This window comes from Myotis yumanensis, unplaced genomic scaffold (genome assembly GCF_028538775.1).
Source record: "Myotis yumanensis isolate MYYU_CA2020_CCGP unplaced genomic scaffold, mMyoYum1.0.hap1 SCAF_17, whole genome shotgun sequence".
NCBI lineage: Eukaryota > Metazoa > Chordata > Mammalia > Chiroptera > Vespertilionidae > Myotis > Myotis yumanensis.
Window position 1 is genome coordinate 15,334,270 of NW_027223768.1, and position 16,933 is coordinate 15,351,202.

General features: G+C 46.4%; 1 protein-coding gene across 3 annotated transcripts in view; it reads right to left on the reverse strand.

Annotated features, from left to right (window-relative positions):
* The window catches only part of ASH1L (ASH1 like histone lysine methyltransferase), a 128,351-nt gene that overhangs the window by 91,012 nt on the left and 20,406 nt on the right, over window positions 1–16,933 (reverse strand). For 2 of the 3 annotated variants that reach the window (XM_070397462.1, XM_070397461.1), the window contains exon 3: window positions 768–5,328. The exons of the other annotated variant lie outside the window; for it this stretch is intronic. In XM_070397462.1, the coding sequence (XP_070253563.1) occupies window positions 768–5,328 (4,561 nt within the window). The remainder of the gene's footprint in view (window positions 1–767; window positions 5,329–16,933) is intronic. 3 annotated transcript variants of the gene reach the window in all.

A 16,933-nucleotide genomic window follows, 5' to 3' on the forward strand; every position in this document is an offset into this window, starting at 1 on the left:
TTAGATTTTTATTATGAGACATACAGAATTAATAAAATACTTGTCCTAGAACAAGAAGTGTTAATAACTATTGGATTAGTGTATACAAAAAAATCCTGAATAGTGACTAACAGATAGCTATGAGCCATTTCTCACTAAAGAAACTGTGCAATACGTAAGATAAATATTTTGGTTTCCAAAAGATGACTGTTATTTCTTGTTTTCATAATGGTATCTCTTCTCAAAATTCAAAATTAATGCAAAGACCAGCCTTATCTCACTTCTCACAGCAATTGAAAATGAGGACTTCACCCTGGCAAGTATAGCTAAATTGGTTGAAAGTCATCCCATGTACTGAAGATTCACCAGTTCAATTCCCAGTCAGGCCACATGCCCAGGTTGTGGATTTGATTTCTGGTTGGAGTGCATACAGGTGGCAACTGACTGATGTTTCCCTCTCCCTTTCTCTCTAAATCAATGAAATAAATTAAAAAGAAAAAGAAAACAAGAACTTTTAAACAAAAATGATTAGATCTATTAAAAGTTCATGTACATGGCACTAGCTGATATGCCTCAGTTGGTGGGGCATCGTACTATGCACTAAAAGGTTGTCATTTCAATTCCCAGTCAGGGTACATGCCTGGGTGCAGGCTCAATTCCTGGTAGAAGGCATGCAGGAGGCAGCCAATCTGTTTCTCTCTCTCTCTCCCCCCTTTTCTCCCTCTAAAAATCAACAAGTAATCTAGTTCTCTAACACAAGTTAACAGGCAACAAAATGACCCTCTTACCTGTCAAGTTCTGTACTGCCCTTTCACTGGAAGGCAGTGGCTCCTTTCTGTGAGGCCGATTTAGTGAAGTGTCCTGTGCAGAAAACAGTCCAGGGTTATCAGTTAATTTCTTCCGGCCACTGGAGTTAGGGTTTGAAACTCTGCAGCTGCCTATTGCACTTGTGAAAAGGTTTGTATGTTCATCACTGCTGGCTGGATCAGAGTTGGGAGTGAATCCTCCAAGGGATAAAGTTGGAGAACTTTCTGAACAGTCAATCTGTAAAGGTGTCTGCAATCCCAAAGCCAATGGACTAGATTCTGAAGGCTCTCGATGGATCCACTGTTCTTCTCTATTTATTAAACTTTTTGAAGGAGAAATGTGAGGGCAGGATATATGACACCGGTGCTTTTCCTTATGTTTATATCGTTCTCCAACAGTATCCTTTCCAAATCGATAGCGTTTCAAAGTCTCCAGGACAGATCTGGAAGAGCCAGCGTCCATGGAAACTTGGGGTTGCTCAGAAGAACGGTGTTCTCTGTGTTTATGGCGGTGCCTGTGTTTGTGCTCGACCATCCAACCATAGGCCATTTCAGGAGGGACACTAGGGTAGGTACTCATGGAAAGGAGGGGAGTCCTGCTGGTTGTAAGAAAGGCCTCCTGTCGAAGTAGCTTATGCTTTTTCTTATGGTATTTGGTGGGATTGAGAAGTAAATGACCAGTATGCATATAGGAAGGAGGTGGAAGTGGAGTAGTGAAAGAAGGAGATGGAGGAGGTGGATAAAGAGTGGGGGGATACCTTCCATAGTAACCTAATCCTATCGGAGCAGCTGTAAGGGGTGAGGGAGAGTAAGGCATGCCATAAGAGGGATAGAATCCAGTACTAGAAAGAGGAAAACTAAGGCTATGCATAAAAGGCATTTCAGCCATTGCCTCTCTCATCTTAGGGGGTCTCCCTCTCTTCTTTTTTAAGTCAGGTTTTCGAATGTAGTGCAAAGGATCTAAGGGGAAAGAAGGGTGTGTATAGAAACTATTAAAGTTGATTCGAAAAATAGTGGGCAGGAGGTCTCGGGGGATAAAATGATGACTTCGATGGGTGATTCGAATTTCACTTAGACGACTTATTAATTCCTCCAGCTCTGCAATAAAGTCTGGATCCTGTCTATTTCGGAGTTGGGGATATTTCTTTTTCCGTTTTCGTTTCTGCCTTTTCATCTTGTCATAGCTGAGGTAATCATGATTCCTGCGCTTACATTTGTGTTTATGTTTTTCTTTAAGACTGCTTAGAACTGTAGAGGTTTCAGGGGGAATCAGAGAAACATGCTCAAAGGAATGCCTTCTCTTTTTTTGCCCACAAAATTTCTCTGCCCTGTCTGATGTGCTGTTATTATCTGTCCCAATCCCACTATCACTGGGAATGGTCTCATCACTATGAGACTCACTAATGGGAGAAGGAGTAGCTTCTTTCAGAGATGTGAGTTCACTCAAATGTGAAGGAGAATTGGGCAACAAAGTAGGAGGAGATAATCGCCTCTTCCCCTTTGAGGCTTTCTTCATTGCAAGAGTCTGAATCATACTTCCCTGTCTGGAGTGTAAATGCAAATATGGCACTGAACTGGGTTCAACAAAGCCTGCATCACTACTTACAGGGCTCTGACCTCCACTAGTCCCAGAAGACTGAGAACAGATAGGTGATGGAAGAATCTCAGGACTACTAGCAGATGAAGGCAGTAAAGGGGGAAGGATCTGTCCTAATGCTGATCCAGCGGCCTGCTGAGCTGTTTGCTCAAGAACAGCAAGGCTAGCAGGGCTACCAGAAAGAATGCCATTTAAGACAGTTTTTGGTTTTCGACCCCTCCTCTTTCCTATGTAAATGGTTCCTTTCTTGCTGACATTTATCTGTTGGCCCAATTTAGAGCCAAATGTAGCAGCAAGACTTGACACTGTATTATGGAGTTTGGATTGCACTTTCCCTTTATTACTTGATTCTACAGAGCTTGAAAGAATCTGATTCAACAGTTTCTTTCTCTTTAAAGTCTTCATTTTATTTATTTTGCGGATAATTGTTTTCATCAATTGTCCATTGTTTCTCTTGATTTTTTTATCTGGTTCCATCTCAAGGTCATTCATACTACAGACAGTTGGCCTGTGACTGTCATCTAGGTCATCTGGATCTGGAAGTTGATCCTCACTCTCAAAGAAATCACTACTACTTCTATGGTTGTCACTTTCACATTCTAGCTTGCTTGGACTTTCGGTGGCAACAAATGGAGCCACTGATAGTACAGGTGGCTTCATCTTGACTGGTGACCTCATTTGCCTCTTAGGTCTGCCTCTCTTTTTCGGGAAAGGAGACACAGACAGACTTTGTTTGAAGGAAGGAATTTCAATTTCTGGTTGCAAAATTGGGGGTTCTTGTTCTTCCTTAGACTGCAAAGAAAAAACTTTAGAGGCAGGAATTTTTAAAGTCCTCTTAGGTGGACCTTCCAGTTGAGGCATCTCTTTAGATTTAGGTCTTCCTCTTTTGGGCTTATAAATATCAGACAAAAGGTCAGTAGAGACACACATACTGGAGGATAGTTTGTGAGTAGCAAAAGACTTATGAGATGGTTTTTCACTGTCAGTTAAGAGAGCAAGAGATGGAGTTGTAGATTTGCTCAACTTTGGCAATCGGCGTTTAAGGAAATCATGATCTACAAATGAAGATGGTCCAATGTTTTTCATAAACTTGGCTGGCTCAGAATTACTATTTGATAGTGAGCTACATGAAACATTTTTAAAAAGCTCTGATCTTTCTAATTCTAGCCCTTTTGGAGACCTGCATGTGCTTCTTGCCACCACTTTAGTCCACCGAGCTTTTCTTCCTTTTCTTTTTTTTAATGGTTTCGACTGCAAACTAGTGCTTAGGCTCTCAGCAACTTGGCAGTGTTTGTCAGAGGCAGTTACTGCACCAAGCTTTAGAAAAGGGTTGTTACTAAATAAACTAGTGAAGTTAACAACTGAAGGGGTAATTGTATGAATACTGGATTCAGAAGTCAAACTTGGCTTTTTTCCTAGAGAAGAGCTTATTCTTGGAATATCTAGATGTGTAGTTTTTGAATCATTTAGCTCTTTATCAATCCCTTTACATTCAATATTCATGCTATGACCCACAGACCTGTGACCAATGTTCAAGTGGGCACTTTCAGAAGTATATTGGTTCTTTCCACCAGATTCAGAAATTTCTTCCATTAGTTCTGTGGTAGGACTTAGAAGTAATGAATTAGGAGCCAAGTGTAGTGAAGTTTCAGGGGGACTTCTGGATAAAGGATTAACAGATACAGTAGGTGATGGGGAGGGGAGAGTGCTTTCTCCTACTGCACTAAAAGGGGATTTAGCTGCAGATGCATCAGAAGCACCTCCCATTTGAAAGTCTGGAGAAGTGCAATATACGGGAGGTTGCTTTTCATGCTTTGAGGTTTCATATGACCCCCTTTCACTGGATGAGAAACTATCTTGCTGAATGCATGTTCCTTCATTAAACATTTCTTTCTCCAAATTAATGATTTCTTTTCGAACTGAGAACTTTTCCAATATGCTTTCTTTACTCTGTCGTATAACATTCTTCTCAAAAGTTTTGCTGCTGGCACTGTCTTTCAGGGATTCAGAAAGTTCCTGACTTTCATGACTCTTGATGTTTGTACAAGAAGCCTTAAATGATTCTTGAGTGGAGAGCAGTGCTTCAGCTTTAAGGTTTAGGGCATCTTTACTGACCAGTCCTGCCATAGGACAACTCACTAGTTTCTTTCCAATGTCCTTATTAACTAATCCCATTGTTGAATTTGCTACAATCTTCTTTGCACAGTCCTTGGCCACAAGGCCAACAGTAGAACCCAATTTCTTTCCCAGGTCTTTATTAACCAGTCCAACTACAGTGCCAAATCCTAACTTCTTTCCAGATTCCTTATTCACTAAACCTGGAACAATACCAATTCCTAGCTTCTTTCCTGAATCCTTGCTCAGCAGTCCTACTGTAGTGATAGTCCCTGGCTTTTTGCCTAAGTCTTTATTAATGAATACCGCTGTAGTGCCAGTTCCTAGTTTTTTCACAGAGTCCTTATTGACCAATCCTACTGTTGCATTAAACACTGGTTTTTTCCCAGGATCTTTAGTTACCAATCCAACTGCTGTGCTGATCACTGGTTTTTTTATTAAGTCCTTATGTATTATTCCAGCTACAGAACCAACACCTGCTTTCCTGATCAAATCCTTGCTAACCAATCCTGAAATAGTAGTACCAGTTCCTAACTTTTTCGATTTTGTCTTGGAAGACTTGGAGGGGGGACAAGTTGCAATAAGGTGTGCCAACTTTTCTGTTACAGTTGTTCCTCCATTAAGTAATGTTTTGTTCTTTAAATCAGGATCCCGACTACCAACAACAGTAGATGATGTTGCATTAATGTAATCTGTCATTTCTGAGTGTATTGGAGAAAGCTTCTTAGACAAAGAATTGTTTTCTCCCTGTGAATGAAGATGGATACTTTCTTCAGAATGGCATTGAATGGCTGAAACATCACCTGATTTCTTGTACAACTTTGAAAGGTCCTAAAATATGAACAAGAAAAAGGTTTTAGAGAGGATAAACTTTATACCACTTCAATTCAGTATTTAGTCGAACAAACTTATTGATCACATGTCAGATGTAAGATAGGCAATATTCCTTTTAAAAAAACATGTAATGGAACTAGCGCAAATAATCCTCAAGTTTATAAGGAATCATAACAGACGGTGAGCAGCCAAAGCATTCTTGAGAAAAAAGAACAAAGTTGAAGATATCATGCTCCCTAATTTCAAACTAATATTACAAAGCTATAATAAAAAAAAAAAGTATGGTACTTGCACAAATACAGACACATAGATCAATGAAACAGAATAGAGCCCAGAAACAAATGCACACGTATATGGTCAATTAATCTACATCAAAGGAGGCAAGGATATACAATGGAGAAATGACAGTCTCCTCAGATGCATGTACAGATACATGGCAAAAAATGAACAGGTGATACCTTAACCTTATAATGTTTCATACTTGAAAAGACTATTTTTTCCTTTTTGTATTACATAGAAATTCCTTGGTTATTTTATTTATAATGTTATTGAGATACAATTCACATACCATAAAATTCACCCATTTATAGCACAGATTCAGTAGTTTTTAATATATTCACAGAGCTGTGCAACTGTTACTGGTGGAAGTGGAGTTCATTTTGTGAATAAATTTTTTTAAATATTTTCTAGCTCAATAAACTGATGGTATTCAAGAATACTATAAATTTTATGTTAATTATTTTTTAATCGTTACCTGGGGATATGTTATATTGATTTTTAGAGAGAGAGGCAAGGATAGAGGGAGAAACATCAATGTAAGAGAAACATCAATCAGTTGCTTCCTGTACTTGCCCAAACCAGGTATGTGCCCTGACCAGGAATCAAACCCACAACTTTTCTGGTGTATGGAATGATGCTCCATTCAACTGAGCCACCTGGCCAGGGCCTGATTTTATTTACTTTATAATCTTCAATTCTTGCTCCATAAGGAATTCCTTTTTTCAGCAAATAGGTATCAAGTACCTATAATTTAAATGCTAAGAATAACAGCAGTAAAAAAAATCCCTTTCACCATGGAGGTTCCATTCTAATTCATGAGAAGGGTAGAGGCAATAAAAGATAAGATTTGTTATGAAGAAAATCAGAGCATGAAAACGAAAGAGGAAAAGACTAGGGTTGGCCCTAGCCGGTTTGGCTCAGTGGATAGAGTGTCAGCCTGCGAACTGAAAGGTCCCAGGTTCGTTTCTGGTCAAGGGCACATGCCTGGATTGTGGGCTCGACCCCCCAGTGGGGGACTTGCAGGAGGCAGCAGATCCATGATTCTCTCTCATCATAGATGTTTCTATCCCTCTCCCTCTTCCTTCTTCTCTGATCAGATAGTTTTGGCTCTGTCTGATCGAATAAAAGGAAAACGTCTTAACTATAATTTATAGTATTTTCCAAGTGGCTACGTAGGGGCTCTTTCTGACCATCTTGCACATGGTACCCAGAACACTTTGTGATATTTATCTGAGGTCAATAAATATATGCTAAAAAAAAAAAAAAGACTAGGGTTAGAAAGGATTTGCAATTTTAGAATAGGTTGCCAAAATATTACATTTACAGAGAAACACAAAGGAGGTGAAAGAGGGATCTTCATAGATACTAAGAAAAGAACAATACCAAAAAAAAGGAAACGGAAAGAGCAAAGGCTCTCTGGCAGGAGCTTGTCTGGTATATTCAAGGAATCCAGGTTTGCTGGAGTAATCAAGGGAAGAATAGTTGGGAAAGAGGTAGGGGGACAGACATTTTTTAGTCTAAGAGAGGGAAAGCTGTTGGAATGTTTTATGCAGAAAAGGTGTGTGGGTCTAATACTTAATTCAACAAGTATGGGGTGATTACTCATTGTTGACAACACAGCAAAAAAAAAAAAAATTAAGACAAAAAATGCCTGCTCTCGTAAAGCTTACATTTTAGGAACACAATAAAGAAAACCAGTAACTTTTTAAAAAATATATTTTTATTGATTTTTAGAGAGAAAGGGAGAGGAATAGAGAGATAGAAAAATCGATGAGAGAGAAATATCATCGAGCAGCTGCTTCCTGCACACCCCCACAGGGGATCGAGCCTGCAACCTAGACATAGGCCCTAAACGGGAATTGATCTGGCAGCCTCTTGATTCTTAGGTCAATGCTCAACCGCTGAGCTACACTGGCCAGGTGAAAACCAGTAACGTTTAAAAATATATATTTTTTAAATATATTTTTATTGAATTTTTTTACAGAGAGGAAGGAAGAGGAATAGCGAGTTTGAAACATCGATGAGAGAGAAACATTGATCAGCTGCCTCCTGCACACTCCCTACTGGGGATGTGCCTGCAACCAAGGTACATGCCCTTGACCGGAATCGAGCCTGGGACCTTTCAGTCCGCAAGCCAACGTTCTATCCTCTGAGCCAAACCGGCTAGGCTAAAAATATTTTTTGTTAGAAGGTAATAACTGCTATGAGAAAACCAGAAGGCAATAGAGAGTGTTAGAAGAGATTATGGAAAACTGAGTTCAGTGACTGGGCTAGCAAAGACAAGTAAGGAAGTTAACAAGAACATGAAGAATACTAGTGTAGCAGAACTTAAGCAGGTGACTGGGGAGAATAATACAATCTACACTAATAAAAGAGAAACATGGTAATTAGCGTACGACCGCTACCCTTCCCATTGGCTAATCAGGGAGATATACAAAGTAACTGTCAGCCAAGATGGCGGCCGGCAGCCAGGCAGCTGATGCAAACAGGGAGGCTTGCTTCCTTCAGTGACAGAGGACTCCAATGTTCCCCGCCGGCCTCTGAGCTTCAGTTGGAAACATAGTAACATTTATAGAAGATAAACAAAACTCCAGAAAACTCCTGTCAGTCAGCCGGGATCTCAGAGCTGGAGTCGCAACATTGTTTCAAATACAGAAAACAAAGGCCAGAAACCTGCTTTCAGCCGAGCCTCAGAGAGAAAGCCGGCTCTCAGCTCCAGTGACAGCCATAGAAGGTAAATAAATGCCAGAATAAAAAAAAAAGAAAAAAAGGAGAGGTTTGGAGCTCCAGTCGCCCGCCAGCCTGAAAACGGCCCTCAGCCCCTCACCCAGACTGGCCAGGCACCCCAGTGGGGACCCCCACCCTGAAGCAACAAGATGGCGGCTAATTTGCATACTGAAGGCAGGCGGCAGCAGGCAAGGCTGTCTGCGGTCTGGGACCCGGATCTGTGACCCCGCCGGGCGGGATCAGCGGAGCCGCGAGGCCTCCCGGCACCGGGATCAGCGTGACAGGAGGCAGCGCCCAAACCCCCTGATCGCTCTGCAGCTCTGTGTGTGACAGGGGGCAGCACCCCAACCCCCCCCACGGGCCCTGCTCTATGTGAGACGGGGTAGAGCCATACCTCCCCATCGGCCCTGCCCTGAGTGTGACAGTGGCGGCGCCCCAACCTCCTGATCGGCCCTGCTCTGTGTGTGACAGGGTGTGGCGCCCCAACTCTCCCCCCACCCCACGGACCCTGCTCTGTGTGTGACAGGGGGTGGTGCCCCAACTCCCCTATTGGCCCTGCTCTGTGCATGACAGGGGGGAGCCTCTCAACCCCCTGATTGGCCCTGCTCTGTGCGTGACAGGGGGGAGCTCCCCAAACCCCTGATGGGCCCTGCTCTGTGTGTGACAGGGTATGGAGCCCCAACCCCCCTGATGGTCCCTGCTCTGTGTGTGACAGGGTACGGAGCCCCAACCCCCCTGATGGTCCCTGCTCTGTGTGTGACAGGGGGCAGCGCCCCAACCCCCTGATCGGCCCTGCTCTGTGCGTGGCAGGGTGTGGCGCCACAACCTCCCCATCGACCCTGCCTTGAGTGTGACGGGGCAGTGCCCCAACCCCCCAATCGGCCCTACCCTGAACGTGACTAGGGGTGGCATCACAACCTCCCAATCCGCCCTGCTCTGTGCATGACAGGGGGCGGCACCCCAACTCCCCAATCGGCCCTGCTCTGAGCCCGACCAGGCGCTGCACCTAGGGATTGGGCCTGCCCTCTGCCACCCGGGAGCAGGCCTAAGCCAGCATGTCGTTATCTCCTGAGGGGTCCCAGACTGCGAGAGGGCACAGGCCAGGCTGAGGGACCCCCTCTCCCCCCCGCCCCCGAGTGCACAAATTTTTGTGCACCGGGCCTCTAGTCTACACTAATAAAAGAGAAACATGGTAATTGGCGTACGACCGCTACCCTTCTGATTGGCTAATCAGCGTATCCTTATGCAAATTAACTGTCAGCCAAGATGGCGGCCGGCAGCCATGCACTGAAGCGAGCAGGGAGGCTTCCTTGCTCCAGTGACTGCAGACTGCAACGTTCCCCGCCTGACTTACAGGCCTCTGAGCTGGCAGTTTGAAACATTCTAACAAATATAGCGGCTGGGATCTCAGAGCTGAAGTTATACATTGTTTCGATTATAGAACGGCAAACAAACCAACAGCGGAAGCCTCAGAGCTAGATCCAGAGCTAAAGCTGGCCCAGAAGAAAAAAAAAAAAGAAAAAAAGGAGCGGTTGGGAGCTTCCCGCCAGCCTGAAAGCAGTCAAAACCGCCAGCCTGAAAGCAGCCCTCAGCCCCTCACCCAGACTGGCCAGACACCCCAGTGGGGACCCCCACCCTGAAGGGTGTGTAACCAGATGCAAACAGCCATCATCTCCTCATCCAGGCTGGCCAGGCACCCCAGTGGGGACCCCCACCCTGATCCAGGACACCCTTCAGGGCAAACCAGCCGGCCCCCAGGCCTCTATCCTATATAGTAAAAGGGTAATATGCCTCCCAGCACCGGGATCAGCGGAGCAGTGAGGCCTCCTGGCACCAGATCAGTGTGACAGGGGGCAGCGCCCAAACCCCCTGATCGCCCTGCGGCTCTGTGTGTGACAGGGGGTGGAGCCCCAACCTCCTGATCGGCCCTGCTCTGTGTGTGACAGGGTGCGGCGCCCAAACCCCCCCGCCCCCTCCACGGGCCCTGCTCTGTGTGTGACAGGGTGCGGCGCCCAAACCCCCCCCCCCCCCCCCACGGGCCCTGCTCTGTGTGTGACAGGGTAGAGCCATAACCTCCCCATCGGCCCTGCCCTGAGTGTGACAGTGGTGGTGCCCAAACCCCCTGATCCGCCCTGCTGTGTGTGTGACAGGGGGCGGTGCCCCAACTCCCCTATTGGCCCTACTCTGTGCGTGACAGGGAGGAGCTCCCCAACCCCCTGATGGGCCCTGCTCTGTGCGTGACAGGGGGGAGTTCCCCAACCCCCTGATGGGCCCTGCTCTGTGCGTGACGGGGGGGGGGGGGGTAAGGGGGGGGCAGTGCCCCAACCCCCTGATTGGCCCTGCTCTGTGAGTGACAGGGGGCAGCGCCCCAACCTCCTGATTGGCCCTGTTCTGTGCGTGACAGGGGGTGGCACCACAACCTCCCCATCGACCCTGCCTTAAGTGTGACAGGGGGCGGTGCCCCAACCCCCCAATCAGCCCTACCCTGAGCGTGACTGAGGGTGGCATCGCAACCTCCAGATCCGCCCTGCTCTGTGCATGACGGGGTGGCGCCCCAACTCCCCAATCAGCCCTGCTCTGAGCCCGACCAGGGGCTGCACTTAGGGATTGGGCCTGCCCTCTGCCACCCAAGAGCAGGCCTAAGCCAGCAGGTCGTTATCTCCCAAGGGGTCCCAGACTTCGAGAGGGCACAGGCCGGGCTGAGGGACCCCCCCCTTCCCCCCCGAGTGCACAAATTTTTGTGCACCGGGCCTCTAGTCTACACTAATAAAAGAGAAACATGGTAACTGGCGTACGACCGCTACCCTTCCCATTGGCTAATCAGCGTATCCTTATGTAAATTAACTGTCAGCCAAGATGGTGGCCGGCAGCCAGGCAGCTGGAAGCGAACATGAGGCTTGCTTGCTGTGGACTCCAACGTCCCCACCGGCCTCTGAGCTTCAGTTGGAAACATAGTAACATTTATAGAAGATAAACAAAACTCCAGAAAGCTCCTGTCAGTCAGCCGGGATCTCAGAGCTGGAGTCGCAACATTGTTTCGAATACAGAAAACAAAGGCCAGAAACCTGCTTTTAGCCGAGCCTCAGAGAGAAAGCCGGCTCTCAGCTCCAGTGACAGCCATAGAAGGTAAATAAATGCCAGAATAAAAAAAAAAGAAAAAAAGGAGAGGTTTGGAGCTTCAGTTGCCCGCCAGCCTGAAAACAGCCCTCAGCCCCTCACCCAGACTGGCCAGGCACCCCAGTGGGGACCCCCACCCTGAAGCAACAAGATGGCGGCTAATTTGCATACTGAAGGCAGGCGGCAGCAGGCAAGGCTGTCTGCGGTCTGGGACCCAGATCTGTGACCCCGCCGGGCGGGATCAGCGGAGCCTCGAGGCCTCCTGGCTCCGGGATCAGCGTGACGGGGGCAACGCCCAAACGCCCTGATCAGCCCTGCGGCTCTGTGGGTGATAGAGGGCGGCGCCCCAACCCCGATTGCCCTGCGGCTCTGTGTGTGACAGTGGCGGCGCCCCAACCCCCCCACGGGCCCTGCTCTATGTGAGACGGGGTAGAGCCATACCTCCCCATCGGCCCTGCCCTGAGTGTGACAGGGTGTGGCGCCTCAACTACCCGCCCCCCCCACGGGCCCTGCTCTGTATGTGACAGGGGGCGGTGCCCCAGCTCCCCTATTGGCCCTACTCTGTGCGTGACAGGGAGGAGCTCCCAAAACCCCTGATTGGCCCTGCTCTGTGTGTGACAGGGGGCAGCTCCCCAACCCCCTGATCAGCCCTGCTCTGTGCATGACAGGGGGGAGCTGCCAAAACCCCTGATTGACCCTGCTCTGTGCATGACAAGGGGGAGCTCCCCAAACCCCTGATGGGCCCTACTCTGTGTGTGACAGAGTACGGAGCCCCAAGCCCCGATGGTCCCTGCTCTGTGTGTGACAGGGGGCAGCGCCCCAACCCCCTGATCGGCCCTGCTCTGTGCGTGGCAGGGGGCAGCGCCCCAACCCCCTGATCGGCCCTGCTCTGTGCATGGCAGGGGGCAGCGCCCCAACCCCCTGATCGGCCCTGCTCTGTGCGTGGCAGGGGGTGGCGCCTCAACTTCCCTATCGACTCTGCCTTGAGTGTGACAGAGGGCGGTGCCCCAACCCCCCAATCGGCCCTACCCTGAGCGTGACTAGGGGTGGCATCACAACCTCCCCATCCGCCCTGCTCTGTGCATGACAGGGGGCGGCGCCCCAACTCCCCAATCGGCCCTGCTCTGAGCCCGACCAGGGGCTGCACCTAGGGATTGGGCCTGCCCTCTGCCACCCAGGAGCAGGCCTAAGCCAGCAGGTCATTATCTCCTGAGGGGTCCCAGACTGCGAGAGGGCACAGGATGGGCTGAGGGACCCCCTCTCCCTCCCCGAGTGCACAAATTTTTGTGCACCGGGCCTCTAGTATGTAATAAAAAAGGGCTAGTTAGATACTGGAGGGTCTTTAGGCCATTATAATGGCTTGTGCTTTTACTTGTCCCTCCCTGACCAGAGAACTAAGATGGTGGTGTAGGTAAACACAGTACTCCCTATTTCCCACAACCACATCAAAATTACAACTAAAATACAGAATAATCATTATACAGAACCACCTGAAAGCTGGCTGAATGGAAGTCCTACAACTAGAGAAGAAGACAGCATATTAAGACTGGTAGGAAGGGTGGAGGCACAGAACAGGTTGGTCCAACACCCAGCCCTACACCAGACCCTTCAGTGCCAGGAAGAGAAGTCCCCATAACTTCTGGCTGTAAAAAAACAGAAAATATTGTGGATGAATGACACAGAGGCTGCTGGAGTCCCAGCAGCTCCTTTTAAAGGGCCAGCGTATGGACTTACTCCCTCTAAGCTCCAGCAGTGGGACGGCGGCTTGGCGGGGGGGGGGGGGGAAATCCAGGGACATAAGGGGAGGAACTGGATTGTCTGGCACCAGGGCAAGAACTTGGGGGTGGCTTTCTCTTGGATAGGGGTGCTCACAAGGTTCATTGTTCCTCTGCTGAGAACTCACCTGTCGAAGAGCTAACTGGCAGGCGCCATATCTGAGTCTCCATCAAACTGGCTCACAATGTTCACTCCGCTCTGCTGATTCCCTGAGACCCCACCCCACCCAACTTGCAGCCCCACCTAAGCTGTTTGAAGTGGCTTTTCCTTATGAATGGCCTGTTCTGGCTCAGACTTCAGACTTTCCTAAAATCTTTGAAACAAGCAGCAGCTGGCATCAACATGCCTCATACCTATCAATAAGAAGGAGGCCCAAGGCCCGGCACAAACAATAGCCTGCCTTGCTTCACAGCTTGGCCTCTCCTGGGCACTTCCAAGCACAACACAAGTAGCAGCCACCTGCAGATCTCTGTGTAGCAAAGCTAGGTGGTCCCAGGCAGTGGCCAACTCTGCACCTCCTGGGAGGCCCCAGAGCCAGTGCACCCAGTGGACAGCTTCAGACCACACCAGATTACAATGCTACACAAGCGACACACTTAAGAGGCAAACTCAGCCCTAGCTGGTTTAGCTCAGTGGATGGGGCATCGGCCTGTGGACTGAAAGATCCCAGGTTTGATTCCAGTCAAGGGCACATGCCTGGGTTGCAGGCTTGATCCCCAGGAGGGGGCATGCAGGAGACAGCCAATCAATGATTCTCTATCATCATTGATGTTTCTATCTCTCCCTCTCCCTTCCTCTCTGAAATCAAAAAAAATATATATACATTTAAAAAGAGGCATACTCAGTGAGCACCAAAGTCCCACTGAAGTAAGTCCTGTCTCCTACACAGCAGCTCTTCCACTGTAGTCACAGCTGGTCCTCACAGTCAATTGGCCTGGAAGTCAATTCCTCTGAGTGACACCAATAGCAATAAAGTCTCAACTACAAGGCTGTGCACACAGCCCACACAGGGGCGCACTTAGATTGCCCAGCTCAGATGACTAGGGAGGCTGAGTCACTGTGCTCAACAGGGCACCTACTATACCAACTCCAGGAGACATAGCACTCTACCTAGTACACAGAAGCAAACACAGGGAAACAGACAAAATGCAGAAACAAAGAAATATGTCACAAATGAAAGAAATGTAATCAAGCAAACAACTTGATACAGAGTTCAAAACCAGTTATAAGGTTACTCACGGATCTTCATGAGACTTTCAAGGATCTTAGTGAGAATGTCAAAGACATGAAAAAAGACCAGTCAGAAATTAAGCATACACTAACCAACATAAAGAATGACCAACAGTAGAGGATTCTGAGAATCAAAATCAACGATATGGAATATGAAGAAGCAAAAAACACCCAGTCAGAAGAGCAAAAAGAAAAAAAGAATCCAAAAATATGAAGATAGTGTAAGGAGCCTCTGGGACAACTTCAAGTGTACCAACATTCACATTATGAGGGTGCCAGAAGGAGAAGAGAAACAGCAAGACATTGAAAACTTACTTGTGGTGAAGGCCTGGGCTGGGGGATGGGGGCAGACTGCAGGGAGTCAATGGGGGAAACAAAGGGACATATGTAATACTCTCAACAGTAAGGAATTTTTTTTTAAAAATAAAAATCAATGGAAAAATATCCTCAGGTGAGGATTAACAAACAAACAAAGAATAAAGAAAAAGAAAAGAAAACCTACTTGAAGAAATAATGACAGAAAACTTCCCCTACCTGATGAAAGAAATAGACTCATAAGTCCAGGAAGCCCAGAGAGCCCAAAACAAGAGGAATCCAAAGAGGCCCACACCAAAATACATCATAATTAAAATCAAAGGTTAAAGACAAAGAATTTTAAAAGCAGCAAAAGAAAAGCAGTTAGTTAGTTACCTACAAGGGAGTACCCATACAACAGTTAATTGATTTTTCAACAGAAACTTTGAAGGGAGTGGCAAGAAATATTCAAAGTGATGAAAAGCAAGGACCTACAACCGAGATTACCTAACAAAGCTATAATTCAGAATTAAATGTCAGATAAAAAAGCTTCACAGCCCTAACTGGTTTGGCTCAGTGGATAGAGTGTTGGCCTGTGGACTGAAAGGTCCCAGGTTTGATTCCGGTCAAGGGCATGTACCTTGGTTGCGGGCACATCCCTAGTGGGAGGTGTGGAGGCAGCTGATCGATGTTCCTCTCTCATCGATGTTTCTAACTCTCTATCCCTCTCCCTTCCTCTCTGTAAAAAATCAATAAAATATTAAAAAACAAAAAAAAGCTTCACAGACAAGAAAATGCTAAAGGAGTTATTCACCACCAAAGCAGTATTACATAAAACGTTGAAGGATATTCTTTAAGAAGAGGAGGAAGAAGAGGGAAAAATAAAGATTAAAAATATTGACAATAAAGTATCAATAAATGCATATCCATCAATAATTCAATCTAAAAACAAAAATAAACAAAAAGGAATCTAATGAACAAAATAAACTGATGAATAAAATAGAACCAGAGGCATGGAAACATGGAACAGACTAACTAATCTCAGAGGGAAGGGGTAAGAGATTAACCAAAGAACTTATATGCATATATGCAATACTTATGGACACAGACAACAGAGTGGTGAAGTTCTGGGGCGGGGCGGGAACTGGATGAATGGGGGTAATGGCGGGGGGGGGGGGGGGGGAATCTGTAATACTCTCAACAATAAAGATTTTTTTTTTAAATGTAGAACTATGTACCCAGTGAATTTGACTCACTTAGTGATGTTAGACAGGAAACAACTCTTCCATCATGTATCTAACCATGTCTCCCTATTAATGAAGTTTCATAAAAGCTCAAGGTTTTGACATCTCATCATATAGGGCCTTTAATTCTGATGTCTCCCCAAAAGTCTTCATTCATTTCTATGTAGCTATATCTCAGAATTAAAATTAATCATCAATATGCATTTATGCAGCAGTCTGTACGTGAGCATCTCTGGAGTGATTTACAGTCATTAAAATAAAATAAAAGATATGAACAGTAAACCAGAAAAAGCAGCATGTGAATTAGCAAGTAAGTACAGCAATATTTAGGTTTAATTTTCTGGGACTAAAGCAGCTTTGCCTGCTATCAATTTGGTTCAATAATGACTTTTTCCATTAGCAAGTTCAACAACGAAATGAGAAATATTCACGTTCACCATACCTCATTATATATACCATTAAACCAAAACGTAATACTGACTTAAGCAGATATCCTTAACATTCTACACTTTAAGAGAAAATGAACTGCTCAATCAGCCAAATGCGGTGCTGATTAGAGAAGTTTCTAATACAAACTGAAAGCAAGAATTGAGGATGAACCTGATGAAACTAATTATGGCAGTTTTAACCTTCCTGGTATATATTTTTAGCTGAGGCTTTACAATGCAATGGAAGGGATCTGCTTCCCTCCATTTATGGGAGCATATGCTTCCACAATGAATGTTATTTTGGAAAAAGAGTGGCATGGCACCTTGTTTTGTCTCCAAGGCTTAGGACAGATCGTGGGTGCCCTCTTGGCTGTCTGTTTTGTGTATGTGAAGGGAGAAAAAAGGCTTTACTGAAATGTGAAGATCCAGGAGAATTTACGTAATAGCTGCTGCCATGGAGAACCTGGGCTCTGTGCCAACTGTTCTCTAATTCTCTACTACAAAATA